The sequence below is a fragment of the Nuphar pumila genome, chromosome 14 (assembly GCF_984573655.1).
Source record: "Nuphar pumila chromosome 14, dmNupPumi1.hap1.1, whole genome shotgun sequence".
Classification (NCBI taxonomy): Eukaryota; Viridiplantae; Streptophyta; class Magnoliopsida; order Nymphaeales; family Nymphaeaceae; genus Nuphar; species Nuphar pumila.
Window position 1 is genome coordinate 57388744 of NC_143262.1, and position 13124 is coordinate 57401867.

Consider the following 13124-nt stretch of genomic DNA (forward strand, 5'->3'; position numbering starts at 1 on the left):
ACTCAGAAAAATCAAAGTTAAGCCCAGTACCACTCCTGAAGACATGGCACAGATTGTGAACTCCGCCATGACCAATGCACCAATCACTTTTTCGGAAGAGGACCTTTCAAAGCCTCATTCCTTTCATAATAATGCCTTGTACATTGTCGTTCGAGTCAGAGGAATGACGGTTCCCCATGTGCTGGTCGATGGAGGTAGTAGCCTCAACATATGTCCCGAAATGACCGCAAAAGCATTAGGGATCAAAGATGAAGAATATATTCCAGATCCCATCACCATCTATGGGTTTGACAACCATGGTCAAACGGCAAAAGGGAAGATATTCCTGGAGGTGTTCATCAACTATTCAGTGCATTCAGTGCTTTTTCACGTGGTTAATGTACCACCAACCTACAACTTGCTGCTCGGAAGGACATGGATTCACAACGCTAATGCAGTGCCTTCTACCCTCCATCAATGCGTGAAGTGGTCAAAAGGTGGAATGATTACCATAATACTGGGAGAAGACCCAGAAGAAAGGCTCCCGCAGCCCATGATTCCTCGGCCATCATTCAATGCAGATATTCCCAGCATCAGGGAAAGTGAAGAGATCAATCTCGGGGAGAATCGAGAAATACTTCGGGCACCATCTCTACACACAGTAGCCACGACACGATGGAAAGGTCCTCGATTCTTCAAGGTTGGAGGTCGAATCGACTACAGCACCATTAAGAATCATCCCTTGTTTCCTCAATTCATAAAGTCAAGAAAGGGATTTGATTTACTCCTGAAGCATGGCTATCAACCCTTCAAGGGACTCGGCAAGAATGAAGATGGCCGCATCGAGCCAATGATCCAGAAACATCGTCCCCACAGGGCAGGACTAGGGTTCTCCGGAGGAAGCTCATCAAGGAAGACTGTTTTTGTCAAAGGGGCACAATGAATACCATTTGTTATTTCCTTTCTATTCTTTTCCAAATAAATGTCTTATTTTACCAATGTCATTGATCAATTCAATCAATAAAATTCAAAGTTTCTTTGTCTATCCGGATGCCATCTACTCCCTTTTTGTCTGTCTCATCATTTTATAATTCAATGCCATTTTATGTATGGTTCTCTTCAAATGATTGCTTGTCTTACTATAGGCCAATTTGTCTGAACCAGATTTCTTCTCCAAAATTTCAGAATGATTTCTCGGACAATCAAGAAGCTCGTTCTCAATCCCAAGGCCTCTCAAAAGTCGACAGCAATTCACAGAATCAAAGCAAGCACCGGAAATGACAAGAGTGCAAAGCAATCGGATGATTGTGCAGAATATGATCAGTCTCTTCAGGAATTACCGGAGTTCGCCGCAGTTCAGAAGCAGGACGAACCATCTCCTCTAGTACAAAATCCAACTGAAGGTGTCAATATCGGTTCAGAGGAAGATCCAAAAATTCTCCAGATTGGAACCAGTCTGAGTCCGAAAGAAAAGAAAAGGCAGATTTTCTCAAGCGGCATGAAGAAGTGTTCGCATGGACATATGAAAACATGCCGGGCTTAGACCCCAAATTAGTCGAACACCGTCTTGTCTTAAAGCCGGATGCTAAGCCAGTCAAGCAGAAGCTGAGAAAAATGGATCCCAGAATAGAACAACAAGTCAAGGAAGGACTTGAAGATCTGCTCAAAGCAGGATTTATTCGAGCTATTGACTACCCAGATTAGTTAGCCAATATCGTCGTTATCCCAAAGAAAAGTGGCAAAGTAAGGATCTGCATAGACTTCAGAGACCTCAATAAGGCAACTCCGAAGGATGACTATCCACTTCCAAGCATCGATCTTCTAGTTGATAGCACGGCAGGACATGCCATGTTCTCTTTCATGGACGGATATTCCGGCTACAATCAGATTAAGTTGGCCGCCCGCGACCAATCAAAAACTTCTTTTACTACGCCTTGGGGCACTTTCTGCTATACGGTTATGCCTTTTGGGCTCAAGAATGCTGGAGCAACGTATCAACGGGCAATGGCTGTCATCTTTCATGATCAGATGCGCAAAATCATGGATGCGTATGTTGATGATATTCTCGTGAAATCTAAAGAGGAAGAAGATCACCTCGAAGCACTTGAGCAAGTCTTTAAGAGACTCATTCTTTACAAGTTAAGGCTTAACCCGCAAAAGTGTGTCTTTGGAGTCGAATCAGGCAAACTGTTGGGTTTTCTGGTCAGCAAAAAGGGAATTGAAGTTGACCCAGCCAAAGCAAAGGCTATCATTGATATGCCACCCCCGAAGAATCTCAAAGAATTACGTAGCCTTCAAGGACGTATGCAGTCAATCCGGCGATTCATTTCCAATTTGGCAATGAGATGCGAGCCTTCAACCACTTACTCAGAAAAGGAGTTAAGTTCGAATGGGGACCAGAGTGCCAGCAATCGTTCGATCGAATCAAGAAGTATCTTCTTAATCCTCCCATCCTGAAGCCGCCAGAATTGGGAAAACCTCTTCTGTTATACATCTCAGTTAATCAAGTCGCATGTGGCGGATTCTTGGCACAATACAAAGAAGGCAGCCTGATAGAGCATGCTATCTATTATGTGAGTAAGACTTTCATAGATTATGAAAAGAGATACTCTCAAATAGAGAAGACCTGCCTAGCTCTGGTATGGATGTGTCAGAAGCTAAGACACTACCTGCTGGCATCAAAGGTCAAAATCCTATCTAAACTCAATCCCCTCAAATACATCTTAGAGCAGCCTTTCCTCAGTGGACGAGTCGCAAAATGGCAAGTCTTACTGATGCAGTATGACTTAGAATATGTCTCGCAGCAATCAATCAAAGGCCAAGCAATTGCAGATCAATTGGCGGATTTTCCTCTGGCCGAAGAAGTGAAAGCCGAAGATGACTTCCCTGATGAGCAAATTTGCAACATCCAGCAATTTCCGGTCTGGAATTTATTTTTCGATGGTTCTAAGAATATGGCTGGAATAGGCATTAGGATCTTACTAATCACTCCTGAGAAGGAGATGATTCCATTTTCTCTCAAGTTAGATTTTCAATGCACTCACAACATGGCTGAATATGAAGCCCTGATTCAAGGTCTAAAGATTCTACTAGACTTCAATGTTAAGAGAGTGCATGCCTATGGCGACTCATTACTCGTGGTTAATCAAGTTCGAGCCGAATGGCAGGTCAAAGATCAGAAGCTATTTCCCTATTAGAAAATTGTTTCAGCTCTTATCAGCAAGTTTGAATAATTCCAGCTCTTCCATATCAAGAGAGATTTTAATCAAGTGGCCGATAGCCTAGCCAGTTTAGGCTCCATTATGGCATTCAAGAATGGAGAATCTTGTCGCTCTTTTGAAATTGGCAGACTTGACCAACCTGCCTTCATTCCAGCGGAACAGGTAAACCAGGCTGAACAAAGGAAGAAGCCTTGGTATTACAATATCAAAACTTTCATAGAAACTGGCGAGTTTCCTCCAGAACTCTCAAAGAAAGAGCAACGAGCAATCCAGCGTATGTCTACTCGATACTTCATTTTGGCCAATGTCCTCTATCGTCGTGGATTCAGTTCACACTACAAGAAAATTGTTAATTAGCGACGGAAATTAGCGACGGATTTTTCCCGTCGCTACTTAGCGACAGATTAGCTAGAGATAGAATCTGTCGCTAATTCGCGACGGATTAGCGAGGAAACGACTTTTATCGCTAATCTGTCGCTACTTAGCGACGGATTAGCGACTGCATGTTTTTGTCGCTACTTTTTATTACAAGAACACCATTTTAGCGACGGATTTAGAGAGGGAACTCTGTCGTCGCTAATTAGCGACGGAGTAGCGACAGAATATATTCCGTCGCTTTTTTGGTATTTTGGTTTCGTGACGGCTTAGCGACGGAAATATTTTGTCGCTAAGCCGTCGCTAAATGTCGCGTAAATCCCTAATCTCATCCCTCTTTCTCTTTTCCCTGTTTCGCTGTATTGCTCCCTCCCGCCGCCCGTCGGCTCTCGCCACCGTCCGGCCGCCGCCGCTCGCCAGCCGCCGCTCGCCAGCTGCCGCTACCCGTCAACCTCCCGCCACCGTCCGGCGACGCGCAAGTAATATTCTTCTTCTTCTTCTTCTTCTTCTTCTTCTTCTTCTTCTAAACGTAGGGGGTACGCCCCTTCCCTGCCAGAAACGCAGGGGGTTTAACCCCCTGCCGTGCTTTCCGGCAGGGGGGGTCGACCCCCTGCCGGAAAGGCATGGGGGGTCGACCCCCTGCCGGAAACGCAGGGGGTCGACCCCCCTGCCGGAACTGCCTTTCCGGCAGGGGGTTTAACCCCCTTCCCTGCCGGAAAGGCAGGGGGTTTAACCCCCTGCCGTGCTTTCCGGCAGGGGGGGTCGACCCCCTGCGTTATGCTGCCTAAGTGACTTGTCAAAAAAAATTTTCTGTTTTTGAATGCCTATGCTGCCTATATGAATCGTTTGAAAAATAAAATCTGTAGTAGGAATAACATGCTGCCGATGTGTATTGCTTTTGAAAAAAACAATCTGTTATGAGATATATTATGTTGTCTATGTGAATTGGTTTCAAAAAAATCTGTTTTTTAATGCATATGCTGCCTATGTAAATCAGTTTGAAAAAAAAATCTTTAGTAGGAATACTATGTTGCCTATGTGTTTGTTTGAAGAAAAAAAATTTGTTATGAGATACCTACGTTGCCTATGTGATCTGTTTTGAAAAGAATTTTTGTTATGGATACCTATGTTGCCCATGTGATCTCTTTTTTAAAAAAAAAAAAGTTATTATGTGATCCCTATGTTGTCCATGTGATTAGCTTGAAAAAAAGTTTGTAATATGTGTATATAAGATGTCCATATGGTTTTAAGTGTAGTTTGCATATATGTTGTCCATATGGATTTTAAGTTGAATTTTTTTTTGTAATGTATATATACAAGTTGTCCATGTTGTTCAATTTGTTAGTTTGTTAATATCTACTGGTAGTTAGTTTTACTTCAATTTGTTTTCTTGAAATCTGGTTAGTTAGAGTATTTCAATCTATTAGTCTTTTATAATTATATTTTTCTTAGATAGATTGGTATTTAATGTTCTAACAATCAGTTAGTTAGATTAGGGCTATTTAATTTTTTTAGTTAGTGTTTCATCTTGTTTCATGATTAGTTAGTTTGTTACTTAATTTGTTTTGTTTTTGTGCAGATTTTTCAACGGAACCAACTCGTGCTCGGCCACCTGTGGTAAGTAAATGACAAAAACAATGCAAATCGGGTAAATATCCGTGGTGAGTAAGTGATGCAAACGTATCACATGTTATTTAATTTATTGAATGCAGCACTTTATTGTTCACACACTCACTTAGTTGTTGATATCTAGGACTGCTTTGTTGGAGTTCGGAGATCATGCTGAGCATGATTTTAATGTAGAAATATGGAAGTGTTCTTATTTTTGGAGTACGGAGTCCATGCTAAGCATGGTAGTAGTTAGTGAGATATTGAAGTGTGTTTGCTGCAGGTACATGTTTGCCATTTATTTGATATGAATGATTATGATGTATTGCAATGTTTGATGTAATTGTATCCATGCTTCCATGTAGTTACTTTCAATTTGATTTTGACTTCCATGTGAAATTTTATAATAAAAGCATGCTTCAAATGATTGTATCATGTCATTAATAGTTTGCACATGAAAATATTAAGTTATCAATGCATGCATCAAAATTCTTGTTATTGTTTGACATAGTATATTGCATGATAAATTTGATATTTTCTTCATCGTCGCATTCTGATTGTTTTTTTCTTAATTCGTTAGGATACTATTCGTAACATCATACGACAGAATGACTGCAAACCGTGAATGGATGTACCGTAGGATAGTGGACAATGAGTTATCGCATGAATATATGGATGGTGTCGATAGTTTTATTGAATTTGCAACGGCTAGTGTCAGTACGATAGATCCCACAGGTCGGATTAGGTGTCCCTGCAAGATTTGTAAGAATAATCGATTTGTAGAACCTCATGGCATTAGACATCACCTATACAGGAAGGGTTTTGTGAGTGATTATCAGAACTGGGCGTTTCATGGAGAAGAATTTAGAAACGATTTTGATGCACGGGTGAATGTGGTGCACGATAATCCATATACGAATTTGATATTTGATGCTGCAGGAACAGAACTGGGTTCTGCTATGAGTTCTAGTGATGTAAGAACTGTCGTAGATGAAGAATCACCAAACGATGCAGCTAGTAGATTTTATGATTTACTTAAAGATGCTGATGAGCCACTTTGGAACGGTTGTGAGAGTCACACTATCTTGTCTGCAGTTCTTCAACTAATGAATTTGAAGTCCGAGTATAATTTGAGTCAATCATGTTTTGACCGTTTGTGCATGATTGTGAAGAGTATGTTGCCTAAAGATGAGAAATTGCCACAAAATTTCTATCGTGCGAAAGTTATGGTCAACGCTCTAGGTATGGGTTACAAAAAGATTGATGCTTGTCCAAATCATTGCATGTTGTATTTCAAGGAGCAGGAAAACGACATATCATGCCCGTCATGTGGGCATCCTCGGTTCAAGCCAAAGATAAGAGGCAATGGTAGCACGAGATCAAAGGAAGTTTCATACAAGTCGCTCCGCTACTTTCCTATCACTCCTAGATTGCAGCGATTGTATATGTCTTCAAAGACAGCTAAACACATGAGATGGCATGCAAATAAAGTTCGACACGATGAAAACAAGATCACGCATCCTGTTGACGCTGAAGCTTGGAAGCACTTTGATCGTACTCATCAGAACTTCGCAATGGAAGTGCGAAATGTTAGACTCGGTCTATGTACAGATGGATTTAATCCATTTGGGGGTAGATCAACTCCATACTCATGCTGGCCAGTATTTGTAACTCCATACAACCTTCCACCAAGCTTGTGTATGAAACGTCCAAATCTTTTCTTGTCCCTGTTGATCCCTGGTCCGACCTCACCTGGCCAAAATCTTGACGTATATCTAAGGCCATTGATTGATGAATTAAAAGTACTGTGGGATGACGGTGTTACCACGTATGATGCCCACAAAAAACAAAATTTCAACATGAAGGCCGTTGTTCTATGGACAATCAGTGACTTCCCTGCATATGGTATGTTATCTGGTTGGAGCACACATGGGAGGTTGGCTTGTCCGTACTGCATGGAGGATTCCAAAGCTTTTAGATTGAGGCATGGAAGGAAGCCTTGCTGGTTTGATTGCCATCGTCGATTTCTACCCAGCGATCATCCGTTCCGACGTCAAAAGAATGCATTTACAGCAGGCACAACTGAAATGGAAGGTCCATCCTCAAGATTGTCTGGTATAGAGATTTTAAGAAGATTGCGATACTTTCCAGATGTATTAACAGATGCCCGTAGTCCTACACCCTTCCGTGGATTTGGGAAGGAACACAATTGGACGAAAAAATCTATTTTTTGGGAACTACCGTATTGGCCGACCCTATTGATACGACATAATTTGGATGTGATGCATGTAGAGAAAAATGTGTTTGATAATGTGTTCAATACAGTAATGAATATTAAAGGAAAAACGAAGGATAATCCGAAGGCCCGTATGAATTTAAAATTAATATGTAAAAGACCAGAATTGGAACTCAAAGAGTATAATGGCAAAGTACTGAAACCAAAGGCGAAGTACGTGCTCGGACTTGAGCAAATAAAACATGTATGTCAATGGTTGAGACAACTGAGATTTCCAGATGGATATGTCTCTAACATTGCTCGGGCTGTGAAGATTGACGATGGACAGTTATATGGGTTGAAGAGCCATGATTGTCATATCTTTATGCAACGATTGATACCCCTAGCATTCCATGATATGTTAGACAAACCTATATGGGGGGTATTGTCTGAGTTGAGCGGATTTTTCAGAACATTGTGCGCATCGGAGGTCATTGTATCAGATGTAAAGAATCTCGAGGACTCTGTCATCACCACTGTTTGTCTGTTAGAAAAGATATTTACGCCAGCATTTTTCGATGTTATGGAACATTTGATCATACATTTGCCATATGAACTAAGGGTTGGTGGCCCTGTGCAATATCGATGGATGTACCCATTTGAAAGGTATATGTTTTTTTATATTTGTCTCTTTAATGACAGATATTTAAAATTTGAAATGTATATTCTTGTCAGATGCATGTTCGACCTAAAAAAAAAGGTTCGTAATAAAGCAAGAGTAGAAGGCTCTATTTGTGAGGCGTACACTTTAGAAGAGATTTCAAATTTCTCATCTATGTACTTCGAACCTCATATTTCAACACGTTACACATGCCCGCCCCGTAACGATGATGGAGAACAAGTAACTGTAGCTGACAAGCTGTCGATATTTCAACGACTTGGGCATGCATTTGGTAGTTGCCGATCAAGGCTATTGACAGATCGAGAGCAAGATGCAGCACACATCTATATTCTTTTTAATTGTTCAGCGATCGACCCATACATCGAGTAAGTATATGTATATGCAACTCAATTATAAATCCTTTTATGTTCTATATGTGGATACATGGCTCGGTAATATAAGTATTTGTGGTTTGCAGACGATTTGATCTGGAGTTGCAAAGCAAAGTTTCACATCTCACTAATGCAGAAGTACAAAAAGAACGTGAAACTAAGTTTGTGGAGTGGTTGAAACAGTTGGTAAAGAAGCTAACATAAATTTTGTACTTATAAACAACACTAAGTTACTTAATTGATCGTGATCACAATAATTGTTTATGTCTGTGCGTAGGTTCGCCATGGTGATGTTAAAGATCAAGGAATATGTGATTTAGAAAATGGTCCGACCAAAGTTGTGCAATGCTACAACGGGTATATCGTAAATGGTTATCGATTCCATACAAAAGACTACGGTATAAACAAATCAACGATAAATAGTGGCGTGTGTGTCAAGGGTAGCAGCTACGGTAAAAATGAACATGATTACTACGGTGTTATAGAGGAAATAATGGAGTTGACTTACTTAGGCATGAATAACAGGGTTACGGTATTCAAGTGTCATTGGTTTGATCCAACTGCAATAAGACTCGACAAAGCTTCAGGCATTGTGGAGGTGAATCATAAATCCAGGTTTGGAACATATGAACCATTCATATTAGCCTCGCAAGCTCAACAAGTTTATTATACTTCATATCCGAGTATAAAAAAGTCAAATAGAAATGAATGGTGGGCAGTTTGCAAGGTGAAATCCAAACTATACCCCGAGTATGATCAGTTACAAGAAGATGAGTTAGCTGAAGACAGTGATTACTATCAATCAGATGATGTCTGTGACTTCGCTTATGGTCACGATGTTGCGCATGATATGCATGTCATATCTCCATTGGCTGATGAAACATTCATAGAGGAATGTGATCCAAATGATGTACCAAGTGGATGGGCAAACAATGAAGAAGAAGAAGAAGAAGAAGAAAGTCAAACTAGTGACGAGGAAGAATTCTCAAGCTAGTGAGCAAAATCTTATACTACAAACCTCTATTTAAATGCATTGTAATACTTGATGTGAGTTGTATTGCAATACTTGGTGTGAATGATTAAAAATTTTATTTCAATGTATTGTAATACTTGATACGAATGATTCGAATGCATTGTAATACTTGATGTGAATGATTTCAATTATCTGAATGTATTATAATTTATGCAATTAACGAATGATTTGAATTAGTGCAATACTTTATGTCAATGATTTGAATTATTTGAATGCATTGCAATGCTTGATGTGAATGACTTGAATGCATTGTAATACTTGATGTGAATTATTTGAATGTATTGTATGACATATGTTATTTGTTAGAATATGGTTCGTGGAGGTTATAGTGGTCGCTCATCCAGTAGTAGCCAGGCTCAACCTTCATCTTCACGGGCTCCTGTGATAGGTATATCATATAACTAATTAGATGCTTGATTAGTTCAAATGCACATTCTGAGAACTTGGTGTGTATTTTTTTACAGATGATGTTGCGCCTGTACACGACCCACCTACACCAGTTGATCGCACAAGTCAACAGCCAACACAGGAAACAGGGTCTTCTCAGGCTGGCACAAGAAGACTCATTCGAATAGTGTATATCGATAATCGACCGTAAGTATTTTGTTTTCAATTATTGCATATCTTTTAAATATTTTATATTGATATTTACTGTGTAACAATTCATGTGCAGCACGATGTTTGAGCCACAAGAAGTAGTACGGGAGATTAGGAATTCACTTCTTCAACATCTACCAGGACCAGTTGCTCAATGGAAAGAGTACCCAAAGGAGGTATTAGACAGATTGTGGTCCTCATTCATGGTATACAGCTGTTTCTCATAGTTAATGTGTTTCATATTTAATTTATTTAAGCAATGTCTACTAACTTTCTGAAAATATTTGTAGACTTCGAATCGCTTTGCAACTACGGTGGAAGAAAATGATGCAAGGAAGGTGTGGCAGAAGGTGGCTGCCAATCGATTTGCAGACATGCTGCACACTATGAAGACTGCAGCAAAAAAAGCATCTGGCGTAGTAGATGATCCATTACTGTGGAAGGGCCATGGTCCTATTACTATCAGGAGAGATTACTGGGATGAAATGTGCGATATGTGGGCGGGAGATGCATTTAAAAATTGCTCTGCGAAGGCTTCACAAAATCGATCGAAGATGCCTGAAGCCCATCTACACACAGGTGGATCTAAGACATTTGGGAGCCACCTAAAGAAAATGGTAACTCATCAATATATAATATTAATTTTATAAGTATTGTTACAAATTTGTGTACTAAATCTTTTGTCATTTAACTTCGCAGGAAGCAGAAAAAGGAGGCAGTGTACCATATAAGGATGTGTTTGTAGAAACACATAAACGGAAGACCACGGGAGTCTTCGTATCAGAGAAGGCGAGAACGACAACTGTATGTATTAATTCTATTAATAATCATTGCAATATATATGCAAGTCATCATAATGTTATCATTAATTATTAATGAATACTTTAAACATTATTTTGTAGAAGGCATATGAGCAACAAATGGTAGAGCGATATGGCGAAGACGCTACTCAGCATCCATCATTTGATCCTACAGCATGGGTGACTGCAGCAGGTGAACCCAAAAAAGGTCGCGTGTTCGGGTTTGGGAGTAATATGAACACTTCACCAGTTATTGGTTCTTCCAGTTACGGCTCACCAACTTCTTGCGCCGACATAAGCTCCAAGCAGCCGACTATTCTTTCCGGTGATGATGTACGCGAGATCATTAATGAATCACTGAATAACTACTTCCAATACACCGTCGCCCCCTTTCTCCGAAATGAGATCAAGGCCGCTGTTCAGGATAGGGGATCTTCGATTCCAGGTCCCTCTCAGGTATAATCACATATATAGTTTTTTTGACTGTCTTAAAGCACATCTGAGCATGGTAGAATCACATATAGAGTTTTTCTAGATGCCTTAGAACACATATGAACATGCTATAATCACATATTCAATTTTTTTACTGCCTTAGCACACATATGAGCATGATAGAATCACATATATATATATATATATATATTTAATTTTTTGTCTGTCTTAGAGCACATATGAGCATGATAGAATCACATATAAAGTTTTTTTGATTGCATTAGAACACATAAGCATGCTATAATCACATATTCAGTTTTTTTACTGCCTAAGAACACATATGAGCATATTATAATCACATATTCTGTTTTTTGACTGCCTTAGCACACATATGAACATGCTATAATAACATATAGAGTTTTTTAACTGCCTTAGAACACATATGAACATGTTATATATCATTTATGATAGAATCACATATAAAATTTTTGGCTTTGCCTGCCTTAGAGCACATATGAGCATGCTATATTCACATATTCAATTTTTTTACTGCCTTAGCACACATACGAGCATGATCGAATCACATATATAGTTTTTTGCCTGCCTTAAAGCACATCTGAGCATGGTAGAATCACATATAGAGTTTTTTTATATGCCTTAGAACACATATGAACATGCTATAATCACATATTCAATTTTTTGACTGCCTTAGCACACATATGAGCATGATAGAATCACATATAGAGTTTTTTTATTGCCTTAGATCACACATGAGCACATGATAGAATCACATATAGTGTGTAATTTATTTCATTATATTTTGTTTATCAATACTGACTGTTCTTTTCTTGTGTAGGCTGCTAGCGATAATCAGGGTAGTGGAGTTGAAGGGACAGATAAAGACAATGAACAAGAAGACGCACAAAATCTTGGCGATGATTAGAGGACTGTGTTGAAGAAGTTCTATTTTTTTATTTTTCCTAATTGTAATTGTTGAATTGTAAATAATTAAACTTCTTAGTTTTAAGGTGGAACGATTAATTATTATAGATACTTGTTATATGAATTTTTTTGTGTGGTTTGTTTTTTATTTACAGGAAATATAAATTGTACAGGAAATATAAATTGTACAGTTCTCGGTAATTAATTTTTAAATAAATTTTTTTTGATTTTTTTTCGTTTTTGCGACGGATTAGCGACGGATGATTCCGTCGCTATTCATATTAATCTAGCGACGGCTTAGCGACGGAATTAAATCCGTCGCCACGCCGTGGTCGCCGTTTAGTACCGGCGGATTGGCGGCGGAATATAGCGCTCGTTATTCCGTCGCAATTAGCGACGGACTTGGCGACGGAATTATTCCGTCGCCAGTTAGCGTCGAAATATTCGCGACGTAAGCATACTGTCGCCGCGTTGTCGCTAATCCGTCGCTAACATGGTTAGCGACGGATTAGCGACGGAATGTGGTCGTCGCTAATCTACTGCTTTGTTGTAGTGTCAGAGTATTCCAGATGTTTAGATGAAGACGAAGACAAAGAAGTCGTGCGAGAAGCACATGAAGGCATTTGTGGAGGCCACGTCGGCTACCAAACCCTTGTCAAGCAAATCATCAGAGCAGGTTACTACTGGAAGACTATGCAACAAGACTGTTATCATTATGTGAAGAAGTGTGTACAATGTCAGATACATGCACCTTCCATCCATGCTCCAGCAACTTATTTACAGTCTATTGTCTCTCCATGGCCATTTTCTATGTGGGCCTTCGATGTTGTAGGTCCCATCACTCCTTCAGCTTCAAATGGCCACAAATA

General features: G+C 39.7%; 1 protein-coding gene across 1 annotated transcript; it reads left to right on the top strand.

The window, feature by feature from the left end:
* The first annotated feature begins 11106 nt into the window (after nucleotides 1-11106).
* LOC149816858 (uncharacterized) lies at nucleotides 11107-12472 on the top strand. Its single transcript, XM_089987962.1, has 2 exons — nucleotides 11107-11337; nucleotides 12170-12472. Exons 1-2 carry the CDS (start codon nucleotides 11116-11118, stop codon nucleotides 12254-12256), a joined length of 309 nt encoding a protein of 102 aa, XP_089844088.1. The 5' UTR covers nucleotides 11107-11115; the 3' UTR covers nucleotides 12257-12472.
* Nucleotides 12473-13124: the final 652 nt, after the last annotated feature.

Bases quoted from the DNA above. Each gene is read 5' to 3' on its own strand.
- LOC149816858 (XM_089987962.1), top strand. From the start codon at position 11,116: ATGAACACTTCACCAGTTATTGGTTCTTCCAGTTACGGCTCACCAACT. The intron at 11,338-12,169 runs GTATAATCACAT...TTTCTTGTGTAG, and splicing joins CGATTCCAGGTCCCTCTCAG to GCTGCTAGCGATAATCAGGG.